Source organism: Periplaneta americana, chromosome 10 (genome assembly GCF_040183065.1).
Source record: "Periplaneta americana isolate PAMFEO1 chromosome 10, P.americana_PAMFEO1_priV1, whole genome shotgun sequence".
Lineage (NCBI taxonomy): Eukaryota > Metazoa > Arthropoda > Insecta > Blattodea > Blattidae > Periplaneta > Periplaneta americana.
In genome coordinates, this window is record NC_091126.1 from 88,107,899 (window position 1) to 88,134,296 (window position 26,398).

At 35.4% G+C, this 26,398-nt stretch overlaps 1 protein-coding gene across 5 annotated transcripts in view; it reads right to left on the reverse strand.

Moving 5' to 3' along the window:
• Positions 1-26,398, reverse strand: part of wap (DDB1 and CUL4 associated factor wap) — a 141,989-nt gene that overhangs the window by 27,843 nt on the left and 87,748 nt on the right. For all 5 annotated transcript variants that reach the window (XM_069837878.1, XM_069837881.1, XM_069837879.1 and 2 more), the window contains 5 exons: positions 24,130-24,228; positions 16,488-16,610; positions 15,336-15,459; positions 14,950-15,101; positions 56-173 (listed from right to left, as the gene is read on the reverse strand). In XM_069837878.1, coding sequence (XP_069693979.1) covers positions 56-173; positions 14,950-15,101; positions 15,336-15,459; positions 16,488-16,610; positions 24,130-24,228 — 616 coding nt within the window. The remainder of the gene's footprint in view (positions 1-55; positions 174-14,949; positions 15,102-15,335; positions 15,460-16,487; positions 16,611-24,129; positions 24,229-26,398) is intronic.

Here is a 26,398-nt window from a genome sequence, read left to right on the forward strand (position 1 = left end):
GCTGTCATGTTAGTGTATATATTTTATCCTATTATATAAATTCCTCCTGAATTACCTGCTGTACATATATGACACGAAGAGTGTGGTGCCCAAGCTATGCCATTAACACAGGCACGATGGTTATTAAGACGAGCTACTGGAGTACAGGGCACTCTCACATCTAATATAATCACCTGCAAACAAAGATATTTCATACAATGTCGGAATGTGAGCATGTAGGTAAGGTCCAAAATAGTAAAGAAATGTTTGCAGGTTAAGAGATATTTGCAGTCGTGGTTCGAATTCTGCTCAGAACATGCATTTTTGTTGTTTATTACTGTGACGTTTTGTGTTACCTCAGGTTCAAGCTCAACCAGTGCTGACTCCATGTAATGGCAGTCCAACCATGTCTTCCTAGCTAATATCCAGTCGAGAAAGAAATAAAAATATGGATTGAGGCAAATCCTACTACAAATAAAACTTTCAAGAAATAGAAATAAACTAATCACAAATACAGTGTTCCTGTTTTATAGTGGGGTTCACTTAAGATTAGTCCCTAAAAAGCTGGTGTCGCTCTCGGTAGCACAGTTGGTATAGCGCTGGCCTTCTATGCTCGAGGTTGCAGGTTCGACCCCGGCTGAGATTGATGGCATTTAAGTGTGTTTAAATGCGACAGGCTAATGTCAGTAGATTTACTGGCATGTAAAAGAAGTCCTGCGGGACAAAATTCCAGCACACCAGCAATGCTGATATAACCTCTGCAGTTGCGAGCGTCGTTAAATAAACCATAATTTAATTTAAAAAGCTGGGTGTTTGGTTAGATCAACATTTAAATTGGCAAACACATATGGAAATACTGGCAAAAAAACTAAGTAAAATATAATGTGTTTTATGCTCAGTAACTAAAATGTCAGGTCTAGATTCTGTTCAAACTCTCTATTAAGACTGCTTTCATTCCCTCATGATCTATGGTGTGATATTCTGGGGAAACTCAACCGACAGTAAATTAATTTTCAAATTACAAAAGAGGGCTTCGAGAATAATCATGAAAGTGAACAATAGAACCAGTTGCAGGAATATTTTCAAAGAATTACAATTCTACCACTTCCTTGTGTTTACATCTTAAAAATCCTTGTCTACATGAAAACAAACATGAACAACTACCAGAAAAACTCTAGCATACATTCACGCAACAAAAGAAACAAAAACGACCTGTCCTCTCTCTCACATAAAACTGCACGGTATGAAATTTTTTTTACATAATTATAATGACTACACATCATACAACAGAATACCCCAGCATATTTAGGAAATACCTACAATAGGAAAATTAAAAAAGGGGTTATTAAAAATTTACAGGAATAATGTTCTTACTCATTACAGGAGTATTTAAATGTTAACAAAATTCAGGGGTGGTGTTCCTGCATGTTGTATATCATCATCTGGAATATGAAGAATTCCATCGCTAGAATCTACTCCCCATATCAATGACTACAGGACGCAATAAACAGACTATCAATTATTTTGAATCATCTTGTAAAATGCCAATATATGTAGCTATAGATCATTGTAAGTAGACATTATTCTCAGTCATTTTGTAATTCATTGTAATCTTCATTTTCTTTATTGTGCATAGTTTTAATATAACGTTACTAATTTATAATTTTAAGATTTTATGTAGTTTTAAGATTTTGACAATGTCAGAAACTTGTATACAAATTCACTGACAACTAAGAAATGAATAATGAATACAGCTAATATGGCCATTTTTCAATGTTGCCAACTGTTACCAGAGATCACCAAAGCAGGTTAAATAACAGAGCTATGTAATGAAACAACAACAATACATTTTTTATTAATCCAATATTAAAATATACATTGAGGTGCAAAAAACAAAAAACCGCTCACTTCAAAATATGAATGAAAATAACGTTTCAAGCTAAATTACAGTATTCCAATAAAAAGAACATTGCCGAAGTTTAAGAAAAACAACTTTAAAAATGTTTCGGCCCATAACAAAGAACAAAGTACAGTGATGTAGAAAAAAAAATGTACGAGTTTTAAAAGTTGTAAGCACAGTTCCCAGAATTAAGATTAATTCGTAAGTTTGTTTTTCCACATTTTCTTCTCTTCTTCTCACAAAAAACGAACCTTCAATATCTGGTTTGTCCTCCTCTAGCTTTAATTACAGACTCCATTCTTTCGACCATACTTCTTATGATGCTAGCGAAGTCTTCTTGTCCAAAATTGTTCCATTCCTCTAGGAGTGCTGCTTGAAGATGTTGTAAGGTCTCTGGAGCTGGCACTGGACTTCGGATATGTCGGCCCACTTTCTTATGTGTGTTCAATGAGATTTAAATCAGGGCTCCATGCTGGCCACTCTAATTTGGCAATTCCCACTTCCTCGAGGTAAGCGGTTACCCTTAGCGCAGTGTGCAGATGAGCGTTGTCGTGCATCAGTCAAAATTCATCTCCAATGAAAGGCACAACATGCTCTGAAAGGATCTCTTCAATGTAGTGGTCAGCATTTAAGTTTTCATTCCTCACAAAAACCAACTCTGATCTTCCATGGAGATACCAGCCCATACCATTATAGAGCCTCCATGAATGCTGTTCTATTAGAGAAAGCACATGCTGCATAATGCTCTCCACCTCACCTTCAGACTCTCTCCCTGCTGTCTGGTGATCTCATGGAGAATCTGGACTCGTCGAAGAATAGTGCTCTCCTCCATTCCACCATTGTCCATTCTGCATGTTCTCAGGCAAATTGAAGCTCAATGATCTGGGGTCAATGCTGAGCTGTTGCAGGTCGACATGACTTTAGAGTTACTTTCCAAAGACGTCTATGAATGGTCTACACACTTATGTTGACTTCCGTTGCATTCTGGACCCGATTTCGGACTTGCATCACCGTTGTAAGACGATTTCTCAAAATCTGCAGTACTATAAATCGATCGTCATGGGCAGTAGTTTTGCGTTTTTGGCCAGATCCAGGCTTCCTAGAGTAACTTTGTGTTTCTCTGAGCCTTTTTATAGTATCCCTAACCATTGAGTATGGTGCACCTATGGCAGTAGCAGCATATTGCACACTTCAACCATCATCAATTAGTGCAATAGCTTTTGCAACGTCTTCTGCTCTCAATGGCATTTTGGCAAATTAATTCAATGTTGAATTTACAAAATAATTATTCATCAACAATGTTCCTAACAGAAAAACATAAGAGAAGCGATAAAACAATGAAAACATTGATATAGGCTATAGAAAAGATTACAATCAAGAAAGTGAGCAGCTTTTTATGCCACTCAGATGAATTGTAACTAATCCTCTAAAACAACTTCGAAAGCTCTAATTCATGTGTCAAAATATCCTTAAATGTAATGTTATTACACTACAACAATGCTCTTCTTACTGTAATGTAGCAATTCAGCCTGAAATGTTATTTTTTACAATATTTTCAAATGAGCAGTTTTTTTGCACCTCAGGGTATTTTGTCTGACGAGCTGAAATAAAACCGAAAATCACTTTGAAATATGTACAGCTTATTTATTGTTACTATATTATATATTAAGATCGATATTATTAATTATTAATTACGTTTAAATTTCAAAGAACATTTGCTAGTAACTTTTGCTTCATGAATGTTGGCAGCTTTCAAAGGCAAACAATCCTGTCAACATATCAGTTAGGAAGTAACTGCCCATTGTAGCATGTGTCACAACCGAAATTCGTAACGAAATTTCGAAAGATAATTCAACTTGACAACTAAAAAATCACTACAATCCACTAGCATATGTAGTAATAGGGGAGGAAAAGGTTAGGGTACATCCTTTGGGTATAAAGTAAGATGACTGGGACTATGTGTTATGAGTCTCCCATCACACACCTCACAATGTACAGAGTATTCCTATACAGACCAGACCCAAGTAGTCATGTTCCATCATCTTATATGATGGTAGTGTGGAGTGCAATTGAAATGGATGTTGGGAAATTTAAACATTGTCTAGTTAATTAATATTGTGACAGCCACGTCGAGGCTCGATCACACGTCCCGCAGAGGGTGGGGCACACGAGAAAACGCAGTGAAGAAGGCTGCAGCCGCTCAGGTCTGGAGGGCCGTGACGTAAGTGGAACGACGGCACTCTAGTCCGCGGCAGAGAGGGGGGAGTATGCGCCTGCGACTGAGGGGAGAAATCCAGAGAAGTTTCAGGAAGCGTCATCCTCTCGGTATCTGAAGATTGTTCGCGAAATCGTAGCTTCTCGAAACTATTGTTTGGTTATAAAAGAAGAGACGCAAGTGAGCTAACAATTAGTTGTTGTTGTAGATTTGGACAGCAAGCCAGTTAGTCTTGTGTAGCAGTGAAGCCAGCTTTGAGACCAGAGTTTGACTTGAGTGTGTCCGCAGCTGTGTGAGCATCCTGGCCAGTGGACTGTCGCTGGAAGTCCGGAGTTCGAGTGCAATGGACCGCAGTTGGGGGACCTGAGTTCGAAGTTCAGTGGATTGTCTCTGAAGGTCTGGGGTTCGATATACTGTGAACTCGAGTGACTGAGCTAGAAGAACTAGCCAAGGCAAACGAACTGTGAACTGAGAACTGACAGTTCTGATTTGTAAATAGTGCTTTGTGAACATTAGTTAAAATTAGCAGTACATTGTTGTTCTCAATAATCCAAGTAAATTGTCACTGTCGTCTGTGGAGTGCAATAATGAATGCTGTGTTACTGTGTGGAGTGGAATCCCATTGTTGACGGGAGTGTTAACATTCAATTATAGAAAGTGTTTATTGTTGAAACAATAAAATTACATTATTGTTTTGTAAAAAAGCCATAATATAGAGATCGGTAGATGTTTATGATAAAGAAGTAAATCTTAGAAAGTTATGTAGGTAAGTTCTGAAAGATTATATTAGTGAGAGTAGTTACAATGTTTAGATAGTTTATTATGAGTGTTGCTTGAGGTTAAGGAATGGATGATAAAACTAAAGTGACTTGATACTCATGCCAAGATTTAGCAAGATTATTATAATGATGATGTATAGTAGAAAGAAGAGGATTCCAATGAGTAAAACCGTGTGAAGTGTTAAAAAGGAAATGTTTGTATAGTGATTTTAAATTGGATAGGCAGTTAAAATTTATGTATGATATTTTGAAAGAGTAATAATGATCAATAGAATATAGCATAAAGTAGGACGAGTAAGATGGGATATTTAAATTTATGTTAGTAAGAATAGAATGCTGGAAGGGACGTAAGTAAAGTGTGGAACTAACAGATGGTAGATATTTAAGACCAATAAGGAGAAATGGAATGTTTTGGGAGTTAAGTTAATAGCGGGAGTAGAAGAGTTATTAGTTAAACAGACTGTCGAGACTGCATACTAATTGTAGGTAAATGTAATAGAAGTTATGTTGAAACCCGTATACAGAAATGTGGTGGTACACCATAACTGGTATAAATGATGACAGTACAAATAAATAAAATAAATAAATATTCTGAAAAATATTAGAAACATAAAATTTTGAATTGTGAAAAATTCTGACGTGGTACACGAAAACGGATTTCATTTTCTCAATCAGCGTGAAATTCTGATTCAGAAACACTCGTTTTTTAAAAACACCAAAATCCATGCAGATCAGTGTAATCCTCAAACAGCTGATGTACCATGACGTTTCTTGTTTGTATTTTCTTATCGAAAGACTAACTAGCGCTTCTATCATGTTGTTCAATGTCACTCTGAAGAATAAATTTTCGACTGCACATAACATTTGATTTTATGCTAATGCACCTCAAGCATTCAATTGTTAACTGAAAGAACATGTGTGTTAGGAATAGTACACTGCTAGCTTGAAAATGAACCTGATAAGAAATAATGGCCTCATTTATTCCTGACCATGGAGTTAGAGTTACAGCATAACGAATAGAAAGAAGAAGTGTGCGCACTCCTATCTGTTCAGCATTGTCGACGGTGACCAAGCGAATTAGTGGCGCTGCGATCAGTATTGCTCAGTTGAAAGCGAACATCCATAAAAGAAGCAGTAGAGTGTTCGTTCATTTCGTTTGCTTTTTAGTGTAATTAAGTGCATTAAATACTTAAGTGCCAATATACTAATGTGCAATTATTCGTACACGAGTAACAAGTGAGTAGCTCTCACGATTTATTTATTAAAGGACGAGATTATTATGTTTTTCTCGTGTTATATTTGAAGCAATGCCTTCGTGTTTTGTTCTGGGTTGTAGGGCGGGATATGGTGGAAAGGCAGCCAATAAACACTTTCTCACCCCTCCCAAGGACAAGGACGAATTTTATAAATGGTCAAGGGCGATCCCAAGAAAAGACAGGCCGTTGTTGCGAACAAGTTCTATTTGTGACTCTCATTTCTCAGACGATTTTATTGTTAAAGTAGACGCGTTCGTTGTGAATAACGAAAAAGTTGAATTGCCGAGACTGAAGTGGAAATTAAAACCAGGTGCAGTTCCTCATATTTTTCCGAACCTGCCCAAGTACCTTTCAACGCCTATCAAATCCCGAAAATGACCAACACGGAAAATTCAAGAATCCACAACTCCTCGTAAAAGAAAGAGAAAGAATGAAGATTATCTTCCTGAGAGAAGCATGACAGATATTCCGGAAACAAGAGGTGAACCAAATGCTTCTGCCGCTGCCGCCGCCCCCGCCACCACCGCCCCCGCCGCCACCACCACCACCACCGCCACCACCACCACCACCACCACTACTACTACTACTACTAATAATAATAATAATAATAATAATAATAATAATAAGGAACTAACTGTAGCTTCTGATCCTCAGAAAAAAATAGCATATCTAAAAAACCAACTGAGGTCTGTCTGTCATCAGCCAAAGCTAGAATCAGCGCTTTAGAAAGCGAAGTTAAAAGTACAGAATTGCATTATAAGGACACTGCAGGTCTCAGTAAAAAGCAGAAAATAGTAGTAGATACCATATTAAAAAAATGTAATATTAAGAATCCTAATGGAAAGAGGTACAGCAGTGAATTCATTCTAGAAAGTTTATTGCTTAAAATAAAATCACCTAAAGGATACAGACATTGTTTACAACATGAATTGCTACCACTCCCTTCTGAAAAACACCTAAGAAAATTATGTAAGGGACTTAAATGCCCCTAAGGGGTAAATCCGCACGCCATTGATGCTATTGCACAGTGCTACAAAGATGAAGACGAAAATAATAAATACGGTGTACTAATATTCGATGAAGTGAAACTTAGGGAAGAAATTCAGTTTAATAATGCAACACTTAAAGTAGATGGCTTCATTGATTTTGGGGATCTAACACCAGACACTCATAAACATCAACTGGCAAACCACGCTTTGGTGTTCATGTTTATTCCCTTCTTGCAAAGCTGGGTGCAATCCGTCGCGATTTATGCCAGTAGGAATGCTGCACCTGGGGACATTCTTGCAAAAATATTCATCCAAGTAATTTTGCAACCGGAGGAAGCAGGAGCAAGAGTTGTAGGCTTTACATGTGATGGAAGCCAAACAAATAAGAAAGCTTGGAAATCGTTAGGCATAAGTGGAAAGAAGGTTCAGTCTAAGTGTTTTATTTTAAATCCTGCAGACAATGAAAGGAAATTGTGGGCATTTTCTGACTTCGTTCATATCTTAAAATGTATACGAAACAATTTTAATTGTAAAAACGTCGTTTATTATAAGAACGAATTAATATACTTCAGTTTTTATAAATTGCTGTATAATGAAGATTCTTCAGCATCTAAAGGGCTTAAAGTGTGTCCTAAACTGTCTTCAGCACATGTAGAACCCTCTTCCTTTCAAAAAATGAGTGCAAGACTAGCCTTTCAGATCTTCAGCAACAGTGTACCCAACGGCTTGAAATTTTATCAAGAAATTTGTACATCAGGTTTCGAAGGCAGTGAAAGCACTGAACACTTTACAAGGGATTTAAATCAAGTTGCAGATTGCTTAAATTCAAGTATCCCCATTAGAGGTCTCTATAAAGGTTCGAATTCTCACACCGTCCTCATCAATTTTCTTCATTCCATCAACACTACAAACAATACTTTCGCATCTGACAGAACCATGGAATCTTTGAGAGTTTCTCTTCAAAGTACACTGAAATTGTGTGAATTTCTTTGGAGCAAAGGGTTCCGATATGTGTTAACTGCAAAATTACATCAAGATCCCCTGGAACGCCATTTCGGAATCATGCGATCATTGAACTGCGATGACCATCCTTCACCTATTGATTTCCTCCAATTACATATGTTGCAATGCATTTACGTCCCTATAAAACAGGCCTTGTCATCTGGGGGGAACTGCGAACCAAAATCGGATGCGCCGTTGACATCTTTCGTGAACCAAATGCGTTTACTAGCCCGAAATGTAGAACAGTGTAATAAAGAAATAAAAACATCGACGGAAAAGAATCTTAAAGAAAAAATTGTCCTTCAACATGATTCCGAATTTCAAGATTGGGAAAGTGCTATTCCAGAATTAGAAAATTCATCTACTCTTGCAGAGAAATGCTTGATATATCACCTGGCTGGGTACGTAGTGAAAAAGAGTTCTAAATTTATTCAATGTAACCAATTTGCCCGCTCCCTCCGTCATCATGGACACAAATCACCGTATTCCGCACTTACAGAAATAAAGGATTACGGATCTGGTCGTGACATCTCCTTCCTGACTCATCCTTTGACGAGCGTGTTTCATTTGCTTATGCAAACAGAACAGACAATAAAAGAAAAATTGAGCGATGGAATGTGGGGTGACATATTTCACGAGTGCATAGACAGTATTACCTCAATTGTAATTCAGCCACCGGGAACAGGATACTGCTTGGATCATGCCATGGATATCATACCGAAACTAATTTTTCACTATATGAAATGTCGGTTCTTCTTCCGGACGAAACAAATCTGACGAGAACTCCAAGCTCCGAGAGCCGCCAAATCATCTCGTAAATTCTCCAAAGTGTCGGACAAGTAACTGTTGGTGAGTACATATTGCATGCCTACAAGCAGCCCTAAGTTAAGTTTTACATATTAAACTATTATTTGTTTTACAGTGTGATGTATATGAATGTGTTTTTCTTTCAAATAGTCTTAATGTTGTAAGTACAATGCCAGTTACGTACGTATATGGAGCGAAAGGTAAACAGTGCAACTTACGTTAAATGTATTTACGTACTTACACACGGAACAGACTGAGCGAACTCTGCACTAGTGCCGCGTGGTATCGGCCGTTTGAATTAACAGAGTGCGACCACTACTTCTTTCTATTCGTTATGGTTACAGACTAAACAACTCATCAAGATGCAGTGACATACAGAATGGTATAAGAGGTCACAGACAGATTTCGAAGCAGGATCACTTGGTGCTGTGTAATCCCTATACTGTAAAGTCACACCTACCATTTACATATTTTAAAATATTATTTTCATTTCCCGATATATCCTTTTCTGTAATAATATAATATATAATTTCAAGTCATATGTATTTATCTGTGTAAATAGGAAATAGTACGTACAGTATGTACATGAACGAAACAAAACCATATGAATACATATCGTCATTTCCCATAAATATGGTCCTGAAACACAACTATGGTCCATTCAAATTTTGTACTCCATATCGTAGTAACTCATTTATCTATATTTTTGCTGTACTGTAGTTTGAAGTGAAGTCACTACAGCTATCTACGAACGGTCTATGTTACTTCTACAATGTTCTTTGAATAGTTTTATCGTGGACCATAGTTGTGTTCCAGGGCCATAGTTATGGGAAATGACGGTACTTTTGTGTGGTAGATTGCCAAGTTGTTCACACTTGTTGACATAAGAATTAAAATACAGTAAACAAAGTATAAGTACATTGGTCCAAATCTCTAAGCATCTCATAGTCAGAGGCAAATTCACCTGTAGTCACATCAGACACGGGCCTTGGGGTGGAAGCTTTAGGGGGTGACATATTTTGCATTATATTTTTAATTTTATCAATATTTTATGTTTTTTTTTTAATAACTGCGCTTAAAATGTGATAAAAATTATGAAACAGTTTTATAGTACGAATGACAATTGACAATACGATTTTTTAAAAATATTATTATTAACCTGCAATCGTTTCCTAAGGCTGACTCCAACAATCAATTTCAGCCTGGAATCATGTTATAGTTTCACAACTTGAAAACACAGAGACGCATAATTAAATTTGAACTACTTTGCATTGTCGTTCTCTTAACGATTTTATTTTACAGTTTAGTAAAATGATCCAGGTTATTTGGTCAATGGTAGTGGTTGTGTGTTAAAGTTCAAGGCTTTGTGATATTATAGTATGATTTTGAAGTGGTTAGTTAATTTTTATTTACATGTAGTATAAATTTGATCCTTTACTTTTTTTGGTTGACAATCACGTAGGCTAAGTACATAACATTAACAGGAGTGACAAAAACAAATGCGCAAATTTAAGTGGGGCTGCATTTCGTAAATTAGCAAAGAAAATGCGAGAAACAGAAGCTCAATTTTTAAAAAGCTTGGTAGAGCAGACACATTTTTCACAAGAAATGTTGCTGGTTCGAGTTTAAGCAGTACTGCAACCATACTGAAAGTAAATGCGAATGAAAAATTATTCAAGATAAAGAAGAATAAAAGGTTCCTGAATTCGAGTCACAAACAGACCCACATGTCGAATCAGACGTTACAAAAAGTAATAATCTTGTTAGTGATGATTCCAGGGGGTGGTGTGTTAATGAGTCAACAGTCGACATTCTTCTATACTGTGGAATTAATCAAAATTTTAACAGTAATTTTTTGTGATTCAAGAAGGCTGACAGCTGGTAAAACCAGATATCTGAACAAAAATTTATTTTATCATAGATTTTTAAATGGTGAGTCAACTTTGCATGTTGTTGTTTAGTCAACTGTCCGAAGACAGATCTGAATCTTACAAGTGATACCAATAAGGCACCACTTATGAGGCAACTAAGCCAGGAAATAATGGGTAGGGTGGCAGTTCCGTTCTCCCTCCATTGCATACATCTCTGACTACCTAATCTCCGTCCAACATAAGAAAAAAGCAACGTAAATAGAAGCACATGGTTAGAAGTACTATGATTGGTGCCTGATTGCATCACCTACAATGCTCTTGAAGAAAATAGTTTCCTTCTGATTAGCGCCTTTCGTCTCTGTTCTCATACAGATATATACATTTAAAACGTATGTGACACGGAAATAAATATCTTACACAATGGTTGATTCACTGATGTAATTGTAACCAATAATATGAATTTTGAGTATTTGCATCTTCACACATTTATAACGGATAGTCAGTTTGCAGTAGCACCAAGTGTTGTACCACTTGCCTGGAATACTGTGTGATTATGGCTGATCCAGTCACAAGTCACAGTGGCAGAACCGAGTGATATTATCAAACATTCTAAAGGTAAACGTTAAGAAGTGAGGAAAAGAGAGTAGTTGGACTTTCAAATTACGAGAGGTGCACGAGCTTGTCCACACAGCCTTCAAGAGGTCACAGCTGAGGTGTGGCAACATATCAGACATGTGATTTCTGAAGCGGAGCAGATGTGGGAAGTCGACAGAAAAGTGGACCATGTGGTGGACAGTTTAATTATTGAACAATTTCGAGGGAAAAATTGTTCCGGGGCCGGGTATCGAACCCGGGACCTTTGGTTAAACGTACCAACACTCTCCCACTGAGCTACCCAGGAACTCTACCCAACACCGATCCAATTTTTCCCTCTATATCCACAGACCTCAAAGTGGGCTGACAACCATCAAGCAACCAACATTTGAGTGCACACTAACTGTGTGACTTTAAATTGTGGTTTTCTGTTACGTACAGTGACGTGTATTATGCAAATTAAGCTTTCAGGAATAACTCCCTGTAAAGTTAATTTGAATAATTTCGAGGGAAAAATTGTTCTGGGGCTGGGTATCGAACCCGGGGCCTTTGGTTAAACGTACCAACATTCTCCCACTGAGCTACCGGGGAACTCTACCCAACACTGATCCAATTTTTCCCTCTATATCCACAGACCTCAAAGTGGGCTGACAACCATCAAGCAACCAACATTTGAGTGCACACTAACTCTGTGTGACTTTAAATTGTGGTTTTCTGTTACATACAGTGACGTGTATTATGCAAATTAAGCTTTCAGGAATAACTCCCTGTAAAGTTAATTTGAATAATTTCGAGGGAAAAATTGTTCCGGGGCCGGGTATCGAACCCGGGACCTTTGGTTAAATGTACCAACGCTCTCCCACTGAGCTGCCCACTTTTAGGTCTGTGGATATAGCTGAATATATATTCCTGAAAGCTTAATTTGCAGTTTAATTATTAACATCGGAAACGACTCTTCTTCCATTGATTCCAATAGTGATTCTCATTTGGGAGTAAGTCTTCTTCGTGAAAGTTGGAGCGACTAGAACATAGGTAAGTTTTGCATTTTGTGATAAGGTTTTATTATATATTGATATTAGTAGAAGAATTAAACAACAGGCAATGACGTGTGGTTGCAAAGATATTGTTATAGGAGTAAAACATTTCTTGCAAATCTAGTCTTTCAGGTGAAGCTTCCTGTAAAGCAGATTTGAATAATTTCTTGTTACGTTATTAAATAACAAATTGAATTTCCTATAATATTTTTCAAACAGAAGCAGAATGCATAACGTCCAATACAAAGTAATAATTAGAATGGCGTTGTAACTGACTACTGCAAATAGTACCTCTGCAGAAATCTACCAATCAGAACAGACTATCACTGAACGATACTTACTAGCTTTGTTTATGTTGCTTTTTTCTTATGATGGATGTAGATTACATATTACACTAATCAGACTTCAGATGTATAAAAACAACTGTTCTTCCTCAGACACAAACCATCAAGTGTGGTATACTGCTTGATAATAGCTGTACGTTTCAGGCAAAACCTCAATCAGAGGTAAACTTTGCTTGATTAGTTCGCATACTCCTGTGGCATTGGTGCCATTCATTGTGCGCCCTGTAAATTGTTGGAGACAAGACCACAATCACTACTCTTGGTGTTTCAGATTGGAAAACATTTCTAGTATTATCTCTCATCACGAAAATTTACTTGAACACAAAAATTGTGAACTATCACTTTTAACAAGAAAAAAATCCCTTGGAACCATAGAAAATCATTTCGAGTCATATGTTGAGGCAGAAAAAAAATGTACTGGTGCAATGTATTGAAAAAGGTATACGAGTTTTTAGGCTTTCATGGTGACTGTGATTTAATTGGACATTTGGGTAATCCACACTTGGCATTTCCAACGTTTCGGAACTACATACAGGTTCCATCATCAGGGTAAGACAAGGGAGTTCGCCTACTCGGTTGGGTTTGTTACACCACACTAATCCAGACGAGCCAGAAATGTTGGAAATGTCAAGTTCCAGTACATGGTGGATTACCCGAAGTCCAATTCCAATATTGAAAAGGGTGTTTGCAGTAGTGAAATAGCTAACCAGTCATAAACTTCCTCTATGTGGGCATGTTGAAAAATATCCATTCTTTACATAATGGTCAGTTTATGATGTCTTTTGAACTTATAACTGAGTTTAATCCTTTTCTCGAGAAGCACGTTTAACGACATGGAAATCAAGGACAGGGACAAAAAGGCTACCTATCTTCAACAATTTGTGATGAAATAATAGCACTACTTTCTGAACAAGTGAAAAAAATTATTATTAGTGTTATCAAACAGACCAAATATTTCTCTATAGTAGTAGATTCTACTGCAGACATTTCACATATTGATCAGTTATCTTTCGTATTAAAGTACATGGACAAAAATGGGGGAGACTGTTGAATGTTTCCTTTGGTTTTTCCCAAACCCAGGAGACAAGTCTGAAAACCTAGCTGAAGCCGTATTGAAAATCTTGTCTTATGACAATGCAAGCAATATGTCGGTTGTCTACACAGGTTTACAGGCACGCATTACAGAACGAAATCCGAAAGCCTTGTGCAGCGCATTCATTGAATTTAGTTGCAAAACATTTGCAATTTTTTCTCTGGTTCTACACAATGCTGGTAACTACTGTTTTCTTTCATACAACAAGGAAGCATTACACTAAAAAGTTTATCAAAAACACGTTGGTCAGCAAGAGCGGAAGCATGTGTAAGTCTGAATGAAAATTGGGAGAGGAGGAAGGAAAGTTATAAAATACTGTCAGACTCCTCCATAGTTTTCAGTAAACTTAATGATAGTTCACTAGACATTATTTCTGGTTACAGTCCATGTTTCCAAATTATAATATTGTTCTTACAATATTTTTGTGTACGGCACTTACAAATTGTTCAGCAGAATTCTTGTTTTTGGCTCTTAAAAGGATGAAATCATATCTGCATTCTACTTTGTCTGAGAAGAGACTGAACATCTTGTCCAATCTTCACATCAAAGCCAACTCCTGATTGATGGCTGTCTCAACTATGAAGATATGATCAACGAGTTTGCTACCGTCAAAGCCAGATGCAAACTTCTATGAATGGTGAGTTTTTTTCCTTTATTCATTTTTGTTTTAAATTTTTCAGTTTGAAATATTTATATATTTTTTTGTAATTTTATTAACAACTTATAGCATATTCCAGGTTATTTTAAAACTATATATGTAGGTATTAAAACATGTCTGAAGAGGGGGTGCATATTATACATTTTGTCTTGGGGCACAAAAGTGTTAAAACCACCACTGCTCATAGTTGTACATGCCACATAAAAAAATTAATACAATGAGAAAAATTCTCATCATTTTTTTTCACTAAAAACTCCATTATTTGTGGTTCAATGGTATGTATTTACGTATGACTGTAGCACACATTATCAATTATGTAGCAATGAAAACTCGTTATGTATTATGTATGGAAACTGGAGGAGCATTTACACTGAGTCAACATCCTGGAATCACCTAACTGCATACTGTATAAAGGAAATGTCACTTACTTCACATGCATCCATAGCTACTGTAGCCAAATAGTTAGGATCTTGTTTATTCCAAGCAAGACGCAGAAGTGGAGTGTGTTGAGGATCTTCATAGATGATAGTTGAATGTTCCAAATGTCTAAGATCAAACATTCTTACCGATCCATCAGCTCCTATAAAAAAAAACGCATTTTTGTAATTCATTTTCCTTCTAGGAGAGAAGGAGGAATTAGACTGACGCCCAATAAAGTGATTAAGAGCATAAGAAGAATAATTAAAGAAATTGCATACTCACATAATCAATATTGATTTCATAAGTTGTGTCAGTTGGCTCAGAGATTTAAACGAAGTCAAAATCTAGATAACAAGAATTTTCATGAAGTAGTTTACTACATTATGCCACTCACCTACTGATGCAAACATGTCCCTTCCACCACCAGCACGACTGAAGGCAATGTCATACACTTCCTTGTCATGGGCTATGAGCTGTGTTTTAACATGCCCTGTAACTAGATTTACTCGACCCAATACCTGCACATACATAGACATCGTATCACATATTGTGAATGTCATAGAAATACAAAGTATTACTGGTATTTCAATAAATGTGAAACTTATTAATTTTTATGAACATTGAGTGCATCTACCTGAAAAGTAATAGAGAATGATATTTGAAACAAAAATATATATTCCATTTTGAATCTTGCGTACACTACTTTTAACACTTGAATATAATTAATTGATTAACTAGCGGACTCACTCGTGTTAATTATGTAAGTTTGTGCGGCTTACAGCTGTTTCAGTGCTTCACACACCATCCTCAGAGACTAGCACCAAAACAGCTGTAAGCCGCACAAACTTACATAATTAACACGAGTAAGTCCGCTAGTTAATCAATTAAAAAAATATATATATATTTTTTTTTTCGGAATATGTATGATAAGAATTTCTTGTGTTAAATTCTAACGTACCTTGTTTACATATTCTGAAGTGATACAGTGTTAAAAGTTGTGTAATCAAGATGTAAAAAATATATAATACTTTTTTTATTTTATCCAGTTGTTTAGCTGAAATTTGAAGTTTCTTGACACTCATATTTTCAGTTCTCATAGTATATTCGTATAGTCTGATGACAGCAATCACTTATTCTTCTTTACTGTACTTCTGGCTGCTGTCATATGAAAGCCGGGTAAAGGTACATCCTAGTGACAAATCACTTAAAATGAGTTGATTTCAACCAGTAATTGTCTTCACTTGATCACTGTATATTAATCTAAACAAACTTATGTATCATTATTTCTGCAATGGAGTTTCTCCTAAAAGAATTCGCTGGTATATATTGTAACTCTATTTTATCATTTGGTATATTAGGGTTGTAGTTTGTTATTTTAATAATTGCATGATCTCTTTCAAAGAGAGAACTAGCGGATGAAAGGTTGAAGAAAACTTTCGAATACAATTATTATGTATTGTTACATCTACTGATGTGTAACAGAACATAGTTCAATATTTTAGTATAAATCACTGTGTGGAAACAGAAACAATAAGGTATAACTTACCTGCCCCGTTTCCAAACCCCAGATTGTACAAGTCGTATCTATACTTGAAGTTCCTATCAGGTTTGGATCCACTTCATTCCAATCAAATGACGTCAATGGAGCACAGAAGTCTGAATTTTTGTTCTGGGAAAAATTAAATAAAAAGTTAATTACATAACTGTGTTATGAATGTACTCTACAATTCACACTTGATATTTTTAAATGCCATATCGCATATACTTGTGCGTGAAATAGCCTCACTCAAAATTTGAAGATATTTTTATAGAAAACAATTACTTGTTTCTAAACTCAACATTTAAAAATTATCGCACTGTTTGATGTTCAATGCAATGATCAATTGTGTATGTTGTATTAAACTTCAATTGAGGCATGTTCCAGAATAGGGGCACATAAGCCTTTTTCCAAAGATTGCATTAATTGACTACTCGAGTTCACAGGAATATACCTACATTTTTCGTTTCTTGACTATGCTACAACTGGGCAGGAGAGCTGTTTATGCAACGATGCTAAGGGTCAGGATCGAGCATCCCATGTGCATGGGCAGTTCACTGCTCACAGGTATATCATTCTGTCCATACGCTGTTGCCCAGTTGGTTCAACCATTTACAGATTGAGGCCTATAGAGTATGTGCTTATTGGTGATAGTGTTTTATGTGTAACAATTTAAAAACTTATCTTGTAATTATTATTAAATAATGAAATATACTTGGAGTAATGCTGTTCTATTATTGCTTCATGAAAACTCCTACTCCTGCTGTTTCATGGAAACTCAAGCAAAAAAGAATGCTAATTCAGTGGCATCGTTTTTGTATGACTGCTTTCAAATAAATCTTAAAAATTTTCCTAACGTGGAAACTGTCATAATGATGTCTGATGCTGCAGGAGGACAAAATAGAAATTCGACGCTTCTGAAATTTTCTGCTTGGTTTGCCAAGGTATATCAGGTTGAAATAATCCATGTGTCCTGTTCGTGGCCATTTATTTACACAATGTGACAGAAACTTTGGACTCGTGAGATCTGCTATGAAAAAGAAAGAAATCATTGGAAGTGCAAAACCATGGTTGAAAGCTACAGCAGCACGCAGAAAACATCCTAGTAACTTTGAGGTTGTAATGGATCATATTATTATAAAAGAGTAGGATACAGTTTTAATGCCCTATTTCATGAAGGCTCTATCTCCAAGATGCAAATTTACGATTATGAATTATGTTATAGTGAAATACAAAGTGGATGGTACTTTTCTGTGCTCCAAAAATTACAACCCCTTATGGATTCCCTTCAACTATTTCATCAGCCTGAATAGAAATAGGTATAATGATATCAAACCTACGATTGCTTCATTCCCAACAATCAGCCAAGCCAAGGTTGATGACATAAGATCTCTATTTAAGTACTTAAACAAGGACGATGTGAAATGGCTAGAATTTGTCTTCGAAGAAGCTCATAACTTGTAGAAAAACAAAGTAGTACTATGCCTATGTATGCACAGACAAAAGTTTTGTAAAATAAGTTGATTAATGAGTTATTATTATTATTATTATTATTATCATTATCATTATTGCTATACTATTCATTGAAATACGATGATATGGTGAATATTTTTCTATGTTAATAATTTTTTCTATTTCAAATTATTTTGTAAATAATTTTACCACAGTCTACTATATACAGTCACGAAGCTTGAGTTTTGAGGGTGCTAGAAGCAATAGACTGTGATGGTACTATTTTGCATTGCCTGTAATGAGGCGATATTAGCGATCCTAGTGGTGAGCAACTACCTAATGTTTGCATATTTACTACATATTGAGCTTCGCGACTGTATATACTAGACTGTGGTTTTACCTTTGTTTATTCTTTCGTTTTCATCACTCCTTAAGTTTATTTAAAGCAAATAAAAGTATCTTTGGAAAAAGGGCACATAGGTCGTACCTACTGTACTTACTATTGTGACAAAATATCAGTAGGTTTACAAATGTAATATATATTAGCATAATAACATATGATGAATTTACAAAATACTAGCCATACCCGTGCACTCCGCTGCACCTGTTAGAAATAAAAATAAAGTAATTATATGATTAAAATAGGGCATTTGATCCAGGGAACATTCGTGTTTGATAGAAGGATAAATTGTTTAATATGTTACTTAATTTAAACTATATTTAAATAATTAAAATGCGGTCATTTTGGTCCAGAGAGCACTCAGAAGTTACTGTAATAACATTATAGCATTATGTCCATCTAGAGAAACTACACTTTCCAATGGTGAAATAATAATTCATTATACAAATCGGTTAAGTTAGCTTCCGATATTACTTCATACAAACACAGAAACATTCTCTGTAGGCTATGTTTCATAGCTTTCGATTGTTGTTGTCCAAGGCCCCTTATAGACGTAGTCATTTGTTTTCATTTCATCACACCACCTTAGATGGCATTGTATTTTAACATTAAAAATCATTTATCTCATTAAATATCAGTTCTATCAAAATTTTGCAAGGAATAAAACTTATCGGAAATCATTTTTAAACAAACTTTTGTTATGTAACATACTTCACAAAAATCAATAATAAGCGAGATGTTTCGATTTATTTAATTCAGGCTCCCTTATAACCCCCCCTTTTAAATAATGTATTTTGAATGTCATATAGCCTAAAATCTAAGTTGCAGCGAACTTAATGTATATTCCAATTTTCATATAAATCGGTTCAGCCATTTTCGCATGAAAAGGTAACAAACATCCAGACATACATACATACATACAAAAATTTCAAAAAAGTGATTTTCGGTTTCAGGGCGGTTAATTATATATGTTAGGACCAATTATTTTTGGAAAATCGAAAATTACCAGAAAAATTTCGGCTACAGATTTATTATTAGTATAGATAAGGAACTAAATCAAAATTGTGTCTGAAATGCGTACTGGCAACACAACACCTTTGCAGGTCATTATCTCAAAATGCACTTTATGGGTATGTGCCGTTCTTCCGGAACCAACCTCAATTTATATTTTATCAAGTAAAATGATAAAAAATGGATGTTATACTGTAATGTGCCTAAGCTGGCACTGCTCTTTCCATGTCCACACACTCTTTCTGCTGAAGTTTGGCAGTGGTTAGCACCAGTGATTTATTATATTTGCTAGCATGTTCTGTAAATTTTGGGTAAGTTGTATATTCATGTAGTGAACACGATTTTCAATGTGTGTTTTAATACTGTAATAATTATATTGTATTTGTATGTTAAATTTTTTAATCAATTGAATGAAAACACTGTCGAATTAAGACTGAGTTTTAACATGTCTGTTACAAGCATGTCCAACATCATGTAGTGAAGTTATAGGAAAAAACTGAGTTATCACGAAGTTTAAAATCAAAGTTCTATCGTACATGGAAGAAAATGGAATGCAAGCAGCTGCTAAGAAATATGACGTAAATTTATTTTAGTAGGTTATTTTACGACGCTTTATCAACATCTCTGGTTATTTAGCATCTGAATGAGATGAAGGTGATAATGCCTGTGAAATGAATCCGGGTCCAAAATCGAAAGTTACGCAGTATTTGCTCATATTGGGTTGAGGAAAAACCCCAGAAAAAACCTCAACCAGGTAACTTGCCCCAACCAGGAATCGAACCCGGGCCACCTGGTTTCGCGGCCAGACGCGCTAACCGTTACTCCACAGGTGTGGACTATGATGTAGATGCAAAGTGTATGCATAAATGGTGCAACTGAAGAAAGGACTTGCAAAATGCTTCAAAATCAAAGATAGTATGTCTGAGAAAGAAATGTACGTTATCTAGAAGTGGAAAATTAATTGTACAAATATGCAATGGACATCAGAAAGTCGAGATATGCCATAACACTGGAAATGCTTCAGGTTGGAGCTAATAAAATGCTTAAGAGATAGGAAATATCCTTTCAGGTGTTGCAGACAAACTGTGGTTGGGTATTTCAATTTATGAATAAGTGGAAGCTGTCTATTCATAGTATGATGATGTGCCAAAATTTACAGCAAATACAAAGTTAATGTTGAAGGTATTCCAAAAACATGTTCTCAATTAATGGAAACTTACTTTTTTGTCGCAAACTGGCAACAGCATTCAAACCCAGAATGGTTCAGTAAACTAGAAAATATAATTGTGAATATTACTGAACAGAGAAACACCCAAGTAAAAACTACAAGTTCAGAAAAAACAATGTTGCACTCTCATGCTTGTCATTACAGCAGATGGTAGAAAATTGCCACACTATATCCTCTCCAAAATAAAGACTTTGCCAAAGGAGAAGTTTTCTGCAGGAATTATTGTACATATGCAAGAGAACGACTGAAAGACAGAAAATTTTATCACAGACTCGATTGATATGGTGTAGGTTAGCAGACCTCATGGTCTACTATAACAGATGTCGATGTTATTTTCAAAGCTGCTGAGGCCACCTTATAGACAAGGTAAAATCCAAGATTCGATGAGAAGTCTGAAATAGATATCATACTCAGTGGGATGACCGAACTTTACAAGAACTGTTTAAGAAATTCCTTGGACGACATTACAATGAGTCAATGCAAACAATGGAACACGAGATAATCATGTTAAACAGGCTTCATTGCTTGAAATCTGCTGCTGTAAAAATAGTCATAAAAACTTTCGAAGTGAAAGATATATCAAATACCTTCAATGGAAGTAAAGATGATGTCTGTAGCTGTCTGACTGACGTAGGAAGTGACGTTGCAGCAGAAGAAGAAACCGATAGTGAGAGTGAAAGTGACGTTGCTGTACAAAACAAGACTGCTAGTGCAGATTATTGTGTTTATATTGTTTATGGTGTAATTGTTATATATGTGTGTTTTATACCGGGTGCATCTATATATGTGTCCATAAATGTGGGGGCGTATTCCTGAGACCAAAACATAACAAAAAGTTCATATGAACATTGGTCTGCAAACCCTTCATTAGGGAGTTATGAAAGGCATTTCCTGTAGTGACCCCTGATTATGTAATTCACCTCAAACTTGCATTTTTCCCCACTTTCTTCATTACGGTTGGTCATGACATTTGTTTTGTTTTGTCTGATTGCCTTTTGTTCTATTTTGTGTTATCCACAGTAACATTCATCACATCACAAGATGTATTCATTAAGAGAAATGACTGATATGCACTACATTTATGGCCTAGCAGATGAGAATATGGTAGCAGCACGTCATTTGATCAAATCCGTAACATCCCAGGACATTTGCACAGAGTACGGTAAAGCATTAAAGGCAGACTCAGGGCATTCATCAAAGCAGGAGGAGGTCACTTTGAATAATTTTTGTAAATGTGTGTTGTGAAATGTATCACATGCACCATTACTAATAAACTCATAACTCCCTAACGAAGGGTTTGCAGACCCATGTTCATATGAACTTTTTGTTATGGTTTGGTGTCAGGAACACCCCCCACATTTATATATATATATATATATATATATATATATATATATATACACCCTGTATATTTGTGTAAATAAATTTGTCATCAGTATGCTGTTTCATCGTAAAGTAAGTTTGACAATCCTGAATATTTTTATGTTGCACTATATCGGTAAAAATAGTAAATTATGGTTAGCAGATTAATTTTTCCATGCCATATCTTACGCAAATATGTACAACTTAGGACAGAAAAACTTGACACTGTCTTGTACTTGAACCTCTTAGAGTATGTGTTGCTCTTATCTCCTTTGTAAGGTATTGTATCACTTGATGAGGCAGTTGCCACTGACACTGCAATAACTCATAACAAAGATGCTAGAATTGGAAGTTAAAAGCTTTCAATTTAGTACTGGTAATGATTCGAATCCTAATGACTGCCCATTTTTTATTTATTTATTTTATATTTCAGGTTTATTTTTCTTTTATTATATATTCGTATGTTCTCTTTTATCGTAAGTTTCATATATTTCACTTGAAAATGCTACACTCTGTACAGTGAAGTTATCATAGCTGCCAAAACATTCCTGTGACATAGTGTTCAACAACCAGACCCGCTACTGGATATGTCAGTTACGCGCTTGTGACTGACGTTGAATGCAGCAGCATGGAATTGCGAGTGTTTACAAAAATAACATGGAAAACAAAAAGGAATATTTTTGGCATCTTAAGCTGTTTTATTATCTTAAGTGTAAAACTGCCTCACAAATCCAACGAAAAATCTGTGCTGTTTACGATGATGCAGTGAAAAATTGGGCGTGTCAAAAGTGGTTTACTCGATTTCGAACTGGAAATTTCTCCCTAAAAGAAAACCCTCGTGCTGAGATGTCTATGGTTACAGACGTGCAAAGCATAAAGGATATTACCTCCACCTATGAATAAATATCACTTAGTAATACATAATATTTCATGTAATGAATTAACAAATAATTATTGTAATTGCCCATATCTAACACCTTGCACACAAGTCAAATATTTAGGAATTATTATAGATCATCATTTATGTTGGGATATACAAATTGATTTTATGTGTACAAGGATAAGAAAGAATTTATAAATTCATAATACTTCGAAATTATATCACTAAGGAGGCATTGAGAATAATATTTTTAGCTTCAGTACAATCATTAATATAATAGGGTGTAATAAATTGGGGTGGAGCAGCATCATCTGTACTTAATCCATTAATTTTATTACATAGAAGATTAATAAAAATTTGTCTGATCAAAAATATGGATTACCTAAGAAATTTAATTTATACAGATTTTAAAGTATTAACTATTGAAGAAATTTATAAATATAGTTTACTAACTTACTACCACAGAAATCAAATAAAACATAAATCTAAACGATATGAATATCGTACTCGAAGACAAAAGTCTACATTCCATTAATTGAGCCTAAATGTCATACAAGTGCAGCTCTTAAACATAGTGCTAGTTTCGGTCCAAGACTTTATAATAAAATTACAAACCATTTCCCAAATTTGAAATATATGAAGTTTTAAAAAAGAAATTTATAAAATTATTCATGATATATAATATTAACAAATGTATTTTTTTTACCTTTTATTTCTGTCGACTATATTCATGTTTTTAATGAATATCACTGGCTTCTGTCTGATTATCAATGTATATTAAATGCGTTTTTTCTCTCTTTCTCTCTCTCTCTCTCTCTCTCTCTCTCTCTTTTTTTTTTTTTTTGCTCTTGTGTGTTATTTATTGGTTTGAATTAAGTTACTTACTGTATTTAGTAAACCGTCCTCGTAAATTTTATGTTATATTATTGGCCAAGACCACACCATACTCGAGTCTGGCTCTTACGGTAGTGGCTAGAAACATTTTTGTTTTATAATTTTAATGGTACTCGCTAGCTAGCTAGCTAGCTAGTTAATTAAATCATTAAATTATTTCAAACAATCCACAGATGACAACTCGGATGATGGCACAGGAGCTCAACTTATCTCACTGATGATGAGACCAATAAGAACTTCCATAGCAGACAAGCATTTAAGTGCAGCTAGCAAAGTCATGAATCTAAAATGAGTACAAAAATTTAGATATTTCACGAATAATTGAAGAAAACTAACTCGTATGACCTACAATTTACATAAATAATTTAAAGGAACGATACAGTATAATATACAAAAGAAAAAAAGGCTAACCAGCGGCACTCACATTGTTTAGAACACATTCAAGCCTCGTTTCTGGTTCCCCTGCACGCCACACTCGTAAATAGTCTCCACTGGTAGCTAAGAGATCCGGAAAAACTCCTTTCTATAAAAGCAACAAGAAAACATAGAAATTCACACCTATTACAAGTTCAGTTAATAGTAAAATTTGTGGAAAAAGCTACAAAAACACAGAGAAGAACTATATTATACAGATAAATTTTTTCAATGTTGTAATTACTACATTATTATTATTTTCTGTGATTTTCCATTTATTCATATTGTCATTGTTCCTGCAATAACTCCTATGTACAAAATATAAAATTTTTTAGTAGGAAGAGAAAACACATTTATTGATCTTATGGCAGTTGTATATAGGAGACTGTGAATTCTTACATTTTCGAAACAAAGAAATATAATTAGATATAAGAAATTTTATTATTTGCTGTATCACTATTTAAGTTATGTAATAGAGCAAAAATCTGAAAATCGATAAATATGTCACATATAGTTATTGCAGGAACGACAATATAATGCATCTAATTTGAGCTCATTTGATGCATTTCTATGGTGTCAATTTTCGTGTAACAGTTGTAGCCAACACACCAAGTAATTACTCAGACTGTTGCATGCTTAAGGACTGGAAAAGAGGGATGAAATGATTTATGAGGTGCGTCCATAAAGTAACTTTCCCACTCGTCCCACAGCTAGCAAACCATATGTTGCGCGAAGCGACTGCATGTACGTGATAGAGTAATGTCCTGGCATGGCACATGCGCTAGCAGAACTTCCCGAATGCTATCAGTAGCTTCTTTGCATTGGTTGAAGATGGACGCTCCTATTCCAGCTCCCGCCACGTGTGAAGTGCGATCAGTGATAAAGTTTTTGAATGCACAGAACATAGCACTGATTGAAATTTATTATCAGCTGTGCCAGGTCTATGGGCCTAACATCATGAGCAAGCAGATGATGCATTGCTCCACGAGGTCGTCTTTGATGATGTTTGGCCTCCCACTGCGCTCCTCGTCATGCACATTTTGGCGTCCTGCTGAAAATTGTCTACACCAGCAATGCACCATCTGCTTGCTCATGACGTTAGGCCCATAGACCTGGCACAGCTGACGATAAATTTCAATCAGTACTATACCCTGGGTATTCAAAAACTTTATCACTGACCGCACTTCACATGCGGCGGGAGCTGGAATAGGAGTGTCCATCTTCAACCAATGCAACAAAGCTACTGAGAGCACTCAGGAAGTTCCGCTAGCACATGCGTCTTACCAGGACATTACTCTATCACGTACATGCAGTCGCTTCGCGAAACATATGGTTTGCTAGCTATGGGATGAGTGGGAAAGTTACTTTATGGACGCGTCTCGTACATAGCTATACCAGAATTTTCTAATCCTATTAGTGCAAGCTGATAAACATGCAATATTCTTACTTTAACAACACAAAAAATGTGAAGTATACAAATTCCATAACACTTTTTCAATATACACTACAGTATCTTCTGTATTTCCTCAGTTCATGAACTACAATTATTCTACATATCTTTAGAAAAGAAAAAGTATATTTTTAAGAAGGAAAATAAGATTTATTTCTTAAACGATTTTGTAATTTAGAGAGCTAACAGTTATTAAGAGGCTATAAGCTGCTACTATAGCAGACATGCTCACGGTGGGCATTTTGCCTACTGTGTGCCCAGGGCACTAGGTGTGTGTGCACTGAAAATCTGCTGCACATGTCTACAGACAGTGTCGGCTGCTCAAAATTAACGTAACCGAGTAGTAACATTGCTGGCAGTTTGTAAAATGGATAGGTCTACTAATACATTACTGGTATTCATTTATTTATTCATTCATTTACTTATTTAATATTCAGGTACTTATTTTGTTACCAGACTTATTTTTTTTCTTTATTTATTTATTTGTTTCTTTTTCTTTCTTCTTTATTTCTTTCTTTTCTATTTACCGGTATTTAATTCTTTGTTTATTCGTTTTTCTTTTTTCTTTTGTTTCTTTCTTCATCTTTTCTTTCTCTCTTTAGTCATTTCTTTATATATTTATTTATTCCTTCCTTTCTATCTCCCTTCAATTATTTATTTAATTATTTAACCTGGTAGAGATAAGGTCAGCAGACCTTCTTTTCCCCTCTACCAGGGATTACAACTACAGTTAAAATAAAATCAAAGTACTAAAACATTACCTGATTAATAAAGACAGGACAATTTACTGCAAAATATAAGAACAAAGAAAGTATTAGTTACTGAAGTA